The 7,790-nt window shown below is 49.8% G+C and overlaps 1 protein-coding gene across 1 annotated transcript; it reads left to right on the top strand.

Moving 5' to 3' along the window:
- Positions 1-1,968: 1,968 nt before the first annotated feature.
- Positions 1,969-5,090, top strand: LOC123369507. The gene is made up of 2 exons (XM_045015167.1): positions 1,969-3,920; positions 4,974-5,090. Exon 1 carries the CDS (start codon positions 2,074-2,076, stop codon positions 3,682-3,684), a length of 1,611 nt encoding a protein of 536 aa, XP_044871102.1. The 5' UTR covers positions 1,969-2,073; the 3' UTR covers positions 3,685-3,920; positions 4,974-5,090.
- Positions 5,091-7,790: the final 2,700 nt, after the last annotated feature.

The following is a 7,790-nucleotide window of genomic DNA, read 5'->3' as shown; positions in this document are numbered from 1 at the left end:
AGGCTTAAATGGGTGGCTATGAGTCCTTCTTTTGTGGGTTTTTTTTCTTTTCCACTCATTTTCTGTCGCTGAGAATAACTCCAGGTTCCCTGAAGGGTCTGAGATGTAAATAAAACAAAATGAATCTCCAAGGAATAAAGTGTATGCTAATACACTGTCTCTCTGATGCAGCTGTTGCATACTTCGTATTAGCCTCTGATGTAGAGATTTCTTTTTTTTAAAGAAGGGATTCCTGACACTGAATGTAATCCAAATTCTACCCCTCCCGTGGCATGACAGTTATTTGTGCTGATTCTGAAGTGGTGGAACTAGCACCACTTCTGCAGTCAGGAATGAGGGCTGTAAAATGTAATCTGGGGCAATAGGAGAGGTATTGGAGGGTCTGCCCTCTTGTTTCTGGGCTTCTCCTAGTACTGTTTATAACAGAAGATTTGTCTTCCATCTGGATGCCATACTCCTCATTTACCCATATCACTGTCTGATGTAGCATGAGAATGAGCAGGGCTACGCTGTGAAGTGGGAGCAGTGAAGCTATCGCAGGCAATGCCAATTACCGTTGCGATTTTCAAGGTCGCCAAAGAGGGTTAGGTGGCCAAGCCTCACAATAGGAGTTGGGCATCTCATTGCTTTAGGCTTCTTTAAAGATGGAGCCTACACTGGTATGTGCCCAGAGAAGAGCTCTGAATCTCGGGGATTTGAAACTAGTAGTTGTCGCAATCCGATTCATAGTTATGGCTATGTATGGCCACTTGTCGGTCCATGGCCATCTTGTCCTGTTAAAAGGACAAGGCAGCCTCCATTTTGGACCAGGTTCCTGTTGTATAAGAGAGGGCAGAGACTCAATCCTGCCCAGCAACACTAGCTGTGTATGCTCTCCTGTGTTTTTGTTTTTTTTCTCTCCTGCTGGGCCATCTAAAGGTCAGGCTAGTTCTGTGTGTGGAGGCCTGATTCTGCCCAGCAACCTGTTTTTTTTGGGTCGGTCGTCTGGAGGTCAGGTTAATTCTGCCCAGAGACTCATTTTCCTGCTCTTTTTTGGACCCAGTCATCTAAGGGTCAGGTTTGTTTACTCGTCAACTCCAGTGTGCCGTGTGCAAAGCCTTCCGACGTGGGGTGGCAACAGCTCGAAACCTGAAGGGAGGAGGGACCAGGGAGCCAATCAGATGCTGACACGAGGGAGTGAGACCCTTCTATAAAACTAGGTTTCCCCCCAAAATTTGTGTGGAGCATCCGCGTGTTAGCTGAAGGACCTGATCACTCGTTCGGCCAGGGTCTCCTCCCGGTAAAGTGCACTCGTGTCGTATCGTTTGGATTCGTTGTCGTTTGGACCCGATCCCTGTCTGCTCGTCATGCTTCTGGTGTCTGTTCTGCTGGTCAGCTGCGCCTGGAGTGCGGTATTTGCTTTTTGATATCTGACAGTTAGCTTATCTAGCCTTTTATTTGTTCCCCTCCCTAACTTGGTACCAAATATCTACTCAGGATATCAGGATTGTATTAGTGAGCTCAGAATTGCACAATTGCTTAGCTAGCTTGTATAATAGTTCTAGCTGTTATTAAATTGTTAATTGCCAACTGCTTTATGTGTTTGAATCACTGCTCTGTCTGTGTCCAGTGTGTGTGTGTGTTTAACTTGGGAGCTGCCTCTACTTAGAGGGTAGCTGACCAAGGGGGTCCAGTCCCCGCGGTCTGAGTGAGTGGAATCTGCCCAGCTGCAGCCGCACCACACTCTGGGTTTACCCTCTGTGTGAAAGCAAGGGTGGCCGAGGCAGTGGCCCGTGGGTCTCTTTTCTGTGTTTGCACCGGGCATCGCCCTGACGAACCCGATTCCTATCTGTGTGATTGGTGTGTCTGCCTATTTGGTGTGGTGTGGTGAGCAGTATAAAGTGTATTATTACTGTGTTTTGGGGTGTGTTTGTACTTTTGATACCATCCCAGCCAAAGTTGCCTACTCCCCCAGCCCAAGTTGTAATTATCCCCTAAATAAACGCAGCCACTTGGCTTTTTAGTGTTACCCTGGTCCTGCCTGTCTTTTCCTCACTCAATACCAAGCTTGACGAACCCCCAGCTAATTCAGACATGGCGTCACGAACAGGATTGAGTGAGGAAAATCCTTCCCGGTTGTCTGTACAGTTTGCTTGTCCGTGGCGAACCAGGGTCACCGACAAAACCCCAGAGGACGAACTTAATCATTTTCAACACCATGTTTTACTTGATCGGGGGGAGGCAGAGGCCATTGGCTGGAATTGTATTATTGGGGAGGGCCACCTGAGCCGAACCTATGCTGCTAGCTTGACTGTTGGTGCTGCAGGCTGTCTCCTGACATGCCACATGGGTCTGCGGTTAACCCCCACGGAGGCCAGTGACCGGCCAACGTGCATTAAGGCAGGGGAAGCCGGCGCTGGGACTGATCCAGTCCAGCTGTGGAAAGGTGCCCGAAGGATTTTAAAAGCAGCCGGGGGCACTTGTCCATCAACTGTTACTCCCCCGAGACTCCCAAGTGGGGGCCCTGCACATGAATTGGTAGTCCAGCTAGTGCAGGAGTTAGAGGAAGGGAAAAAGTCCAGAAAGCTCCTCCCTGACCAGTACAAATCTAAGATCGTTGCCAGTACCTATCACAAGATTTTAGGTCTGGCTCTGGACAAATTGACCGTTGTTATGGGGGCTCTGGCATCCACTGCTCGGGAGATGGCTGATACCCCTGAGGATCCCGGTACAACCCAATCCCTACCTGCAACCCCATCTCCTCCCTCTCTGCCAACTCCTAAAACCCCCGAACCCTTCCCTCCACCATATCCAACAGCGCCTAGTTTGTACCCGACCCTGCCATCATTGACCCCCGAAAAGGTAGCTCTTAATCCTGCCGAAGCTATGCCAGTACAAATCACTCGGACTAAGGTGGACCCCACAGGGGCACAGAATGTCGTTTTTGAGTGGCGTACACGCAGCAAGGCTGAGATGAAGGAGTTTATCAAGGACACAGGGCGGGGACCAAACGAACCTGTATTCACCTGGTTAGGACGGCTTATTTTAGAATATAGTCAGGAACTTATTGATCAGGAGGAGGCAACCCTTATTTCCCGGAGTGCTGCCTGGTCAAGGGGAACGGGCCGAGGGGTACTGTTAGCTGCTCCTGTCTGGCCAATCTCCGTGCCAGCAGCTGCTTTCCTTCAGATTCAAAATAGTGCTGTAGCTTTTCAGCTACCTCCCAGCGGGATCACTACCCCACGCGATCTCATTTTTACCATCGCAGGGGCATCTCTTATTTGGTGGGAGCCTGCACAAAACCCCCTAGGCTTAACACTGGCACAGCAACAGCTTCGGTCATTTGAAGCTTATTGCTATGTTACTGATCCAGCTGCTATTCCCATCCAAGAGCAGGGGATGGACGTGGCCCTTGATAGCAGCCCTCTGGGGGACACTAGCACGCTGCTGTGGATGCGGGGGTTCCAGGGGCGGCCGGTAACGGCGTTGTTTCAGGCTATGGATCGCCTGATGTGGCCTGGGCCCCAACCGCCTGCGGTAGCTGTGGGCACTGCACCCCACGGGGGCAAGCCCCGGGCTCCTAAGACCAATAGCGGGGAGCCTAGCAAAAACACTGTTTGCAGGGTAAGCTCTATATCGCAAAAGCTTCTGGCTGTAGCGTTGGGGTGGCATAAATATATTGCTCCAGAGCCGCCTCCACTTTGAGAGCCAGTTGTTTCTTTTCCCCCTTTTGTTTTTCCAGGATGCGGGTATGGGTATCTGCCCTAATAACATCTAGGCCAGGCGACCCGTCTTGCGTCCCAACCCCTTGTATGCCACGAAGCCCCACGACCCTGACTCTTCAAACCTGGGCATCGCTGGCCAGTCAGAAAGTCGGCCGGCCCACATCATAACAGGACCTGCCCTAGGGCTTGTCCTATTCTCCCCCTTTTTCATTCCAGGTTAATTCACAGCGACGCCATCCCCATCCGAACCCTCTAGTCAACTGGACTTTGGCTTACGCTCGTCAGGAACTTCTGGCTGCTAATTGGAGTGATGTGTCCTCCATTCCTCCAGACCACCACTGTGTAGTATGCTCAGGGTCCCTGTTAGACCCCAAGAAACCTCCTTATTTCTTTAAATTCCTTCCCATTTATAATGTGACTCATGAGGAGCCTGCTTCTCGATGTAAGGATCCCAGCTGGCCTTGGCGGCACCTGTTCACCTGTAACTCCATACGATCAGACCGCTTTACAACCCCTAGTGCCCCTATCTCTGTGTTTCATCCCAGGCCACCAGCTGGTCCCTGTTTCGTGTTCTTGGGCCCTGAATCTCTCCGTTCCTGGGGGTCATATCCTAACTGTTCCCATTTCTATATGCCCCCAGCCCCTTGTCAATGGTGTGGTAAGCAATATCATTGTAGTGAGGAACACAATTGGCAGCTACCTACTTCCCCTAATTGGTATTGCCAGGCATTTGAGTCCACTTTAGCCACTCTTCAACAACTTAAGCTCCCTGTTATTATTTTCGATGCTATCTCGTGGTTATCCTCTCCCAGCCGGGTATTTGGCACTCCCAGCCGTGCATTTGGTACTAGACAGGAAACGGTTGGTATTAGGGCTGTTGATTGGGCACATCGTTATTGGATTGCAGTTGCCCGCGACCCCACAGCTGTAAATGAAAGCAATACCCTTAGCCTGCATTCCCCTCCTGGGATCTATTGGTTCTGTGGCAATGGCATCGCGTATAATCATCTCCGCCTCCCCAAGGGCATCTGCGCCCTTGGTCAGGTTTACATTAAAGGAGGAGGTGTTTTCCACAGGCCTCCCCCCATATTTGGTCCACAGAAGCGTGAACTCACCTGGTGGACTCGTCTCAAATCTGCCACTGAAACCCTCTTTTGGGGCTATGTACAGTTTAACCCTTATAGTTATGCTTTCACTCTTAGTCAGATCCGTAGCCTATCTAGAAATTTAGAAACCCTTACTAATCTCACAGCCCTTGGATTTCAACAGGTTGACAATTCCCTCACTATCCTAGCTGAGTATGCTGAGCAGAACCGCCTGATGATACAGACTCTGCTGCATCAGGACTTTTGCGAGGCCCTGGAGAACCTTGATTCTCGTTTTGAGGGACAATGTTGCCTTCGCCTGCGTCCTGGCTGGAACAATGTTTCTGCCATCACCCAGCAGCTGTCGTCCCTGGCGGTCCGCATCCGTGAGGAGCGTCAATCCTGGGACTGGTGGCAAACAACCTTGTCAGGCTGGGGACTTGGACAATGGGCACAATCCTTAAAATATTGGTTAATTGCAGCAGCAGTAATTATTGTTATTTTCTGCTTAAGCCTTGCATGTACCAAAGCTCTAATTAACAGGGCTGTGTCAGCACTTCCTATTCAGACTGTGCACTACACTGCCTTCACGTCAGCTGACGACCAGTCGGGCTCTGAGCTTTCCGCTTGAATTCGGTTTTCCCTTATGTTCCCTAGGTTCGTTCCCTCCTAGGTGTAAGCTGACCCTCCCGTGATGGACCGCCAATCGGCCACGGGGGCATGTCGCAATCCAATTCATAGTTATGGCTATGTATGGCCACTTGTCGGTCCATGGCCATCTTGTCCTGTTAAAAGGACAAGGCAGCCTCCATTTTGGACCAGGTTCCTGTTGTATAAGAGAGGGCAGAGACTCAATCCTGCCCAGCAACACTAGCTGTGTATGCTCTCCTGTGTTTTTGTTTTTTTTCTCTCCTGCTGGGCCATCTAAAGGTCAGGCTAGTTCTGTGTGTGGAGGCCTGATTCTGCCCAGCAACCTGTTTTTTTTGGGTCGGTCGTCTGGAGGTCAGGTTAATTCTGCCCAGAGACTCATTTTCCTGCTCTTTTTTGGACCCAGTCATCTAAGGGTCAGGTTTGTTTACTCGTCAACTCCAGTGTGCCGTGTGCAAAGCCTTCCGACGTGGGGTGGCAACAGCTCGAAACCTGAAGGGAGGAGGGACCAGGGAGCCAATCAGATGCTGACACGAGGGAGTGAGACCCTTCTATAAAACTAGGTTTCCCCCCAAAATTTGTGTGGAGCATCCGCGTGTTAGCTGAAGGACCTGATCACTCGTTCGGCCAGGGTCTCCTCCCGGTAAAGTGCACTCGTGTCGTATCGTTTGGATTCGTTGTCGTTTGGACCCGATCCCTGTCTGCTCGTCATGCTTCTGGTGTCTGTTCTGCTGGTCAGCTGCGCCTGGAGTGCGGTATTTGCTTTTTGATATCTGACAGTTAGCTTATCTAGCCTTTTATTTGTTCCCCTCCCTAACTTGGTACCAAATATCTACTCAGGATATCAGGATTGTATTAGTGAGCTCAGAATTGCACAATTGCTTAGCTAGCTTGTATAATAGTTCTAGCTGTTATTAAATTGTTAATTGCCAACTGCTTTATGTGTTTGAATCACTGCTCTGTCTGTGTCCAGTGTGTGTGTGTGTTTAACTTGGGAGCTGCCTCTACTTAGAGGGTAGCTGACCAAGGGGGTCCAGTCCCCGCGGTCTGAGTGAGTGGAATCTGCCCAGCTGCAGCCGCACCACACTCTGGGTTTACCCTCTGTGTGAAAGCAAGGGTGGCCGAGGCAGTGGCCCGTGGGTCTCTTTTCTGTGTTTGCACCGGGCATCGCCCTGACGAACCCGATTCCTATCTGTGTGATTGGTGTGTCTGCCTATTTGGTGTGGTGTGGTGAGCAGTATAAAGTGTATTATTACTGTGTTTTGGGGTGTGTTTGTACTTTTGATACCATCCCAGCCAAAGTTGCCTACTCCCCCAGCCCAAGTTGTAATTATCCCCTAAATAAACGCAGCCACTTGGCTTTTTAGTGTTACCCTGGTCCTGCCTGTCTTTTCCTCACTCAATACCAAGCTTGACGAACCCCCAGCTAATTCAGACAGTAGTGAGGACAGAAAAAAAGCATGGAAGGGAAGGCAGGGACAAAAGAAGCCTCACCACGTAACTCACTCAAGATGTCCCCACTTTATTTTTGGTGTTTGCACTCAAAAAGTTTTGCCACCTCTCTACTCGGGCACAGCAGCTTTTCCTCATGAACTCGCTAAATCATAAAACATGTACTCACTGTTTCATACCCTTGGGCCACAGCAGAAATGGTGAAGTCTTCTCCAAGTGATCTAACTTTCCTACTTGTGCCATGTAACAAATGCCCTCTGATGGCCAAACACAGAGAGGACTTAGCCAATCAATGGGGTTTCCCCTTTAGTGGTGGGACTTAATAGGTAATAATTAGAGATATACCAATCTTCTAGAACTAGACAGGACCTTGAAAGGTCATCAAGTCCAGCCCCCTGCCTTTACTAGCAGGACCAGTTTTTGCCCCAGATCCCTAAGAGGCCTCCTCAAGGATTGAACTCACAACCCTGAGTTTAGCAGGGCAATGCTCAAACCACTGAGCTAGCCCTCCCCCCATGACTTGGAGTCTTGCGCATCCTGGAACATTTCTGGTGCTGCAGGGCACCAGACTAGATGACCTCTCGAGGTCCCTTTCGGTCCTATGACTCTATGGTTGGAAATGAAATCCTTATAATCCCTAGGCAGAACCTGTCCAAAATGAGCCTCTTAAGTCCAAGCCAGGAGGTGCACTCTGCTAAGTTGAACATTTCCCTTTGTATAGCTCAGTGAAACCATTTGGGCTCCAGCTGTGAAGTACCCTTCCTGATCCAGATGACCGATACTGTTTGTAATTAAAGTCAAAATTTAACCAGGACAAATGCAGAACAAAAAGATGGTGCCACTCTGCCCCCAAAAAGCACAGTTTTAAAATCAATTTAAGAAGCCTAGAATATCTAGGGAC

This window comes from Mauremys mutica, chromosome 1 (genome assembly GCF_020497125.1).
Source record: "Mauremys mutica isolate MM-2020 ecotype Southern chromosome 1, ASM2049712v1, whole genome shotgun sequence".
Taxonomy (NCBI): Eukaryota; Metazoa; Chordata; order Testudines; family Geoemydidae; genus Mauremys; species Mauremys mutica.
This window is presented reverse-complemented; position numbering and strand designations above follow the sequence as displayed.

Bases quoted from the DNA above. Each gene is read 5' to 3' on its own strand.
- LOC123369507 (XM_045015167.1), top strand. From the start codon at position 2,074: ATGGCGTCACGAACAGGATTGAGTGAGGAAAATCCTTCCCGGTTGTCT.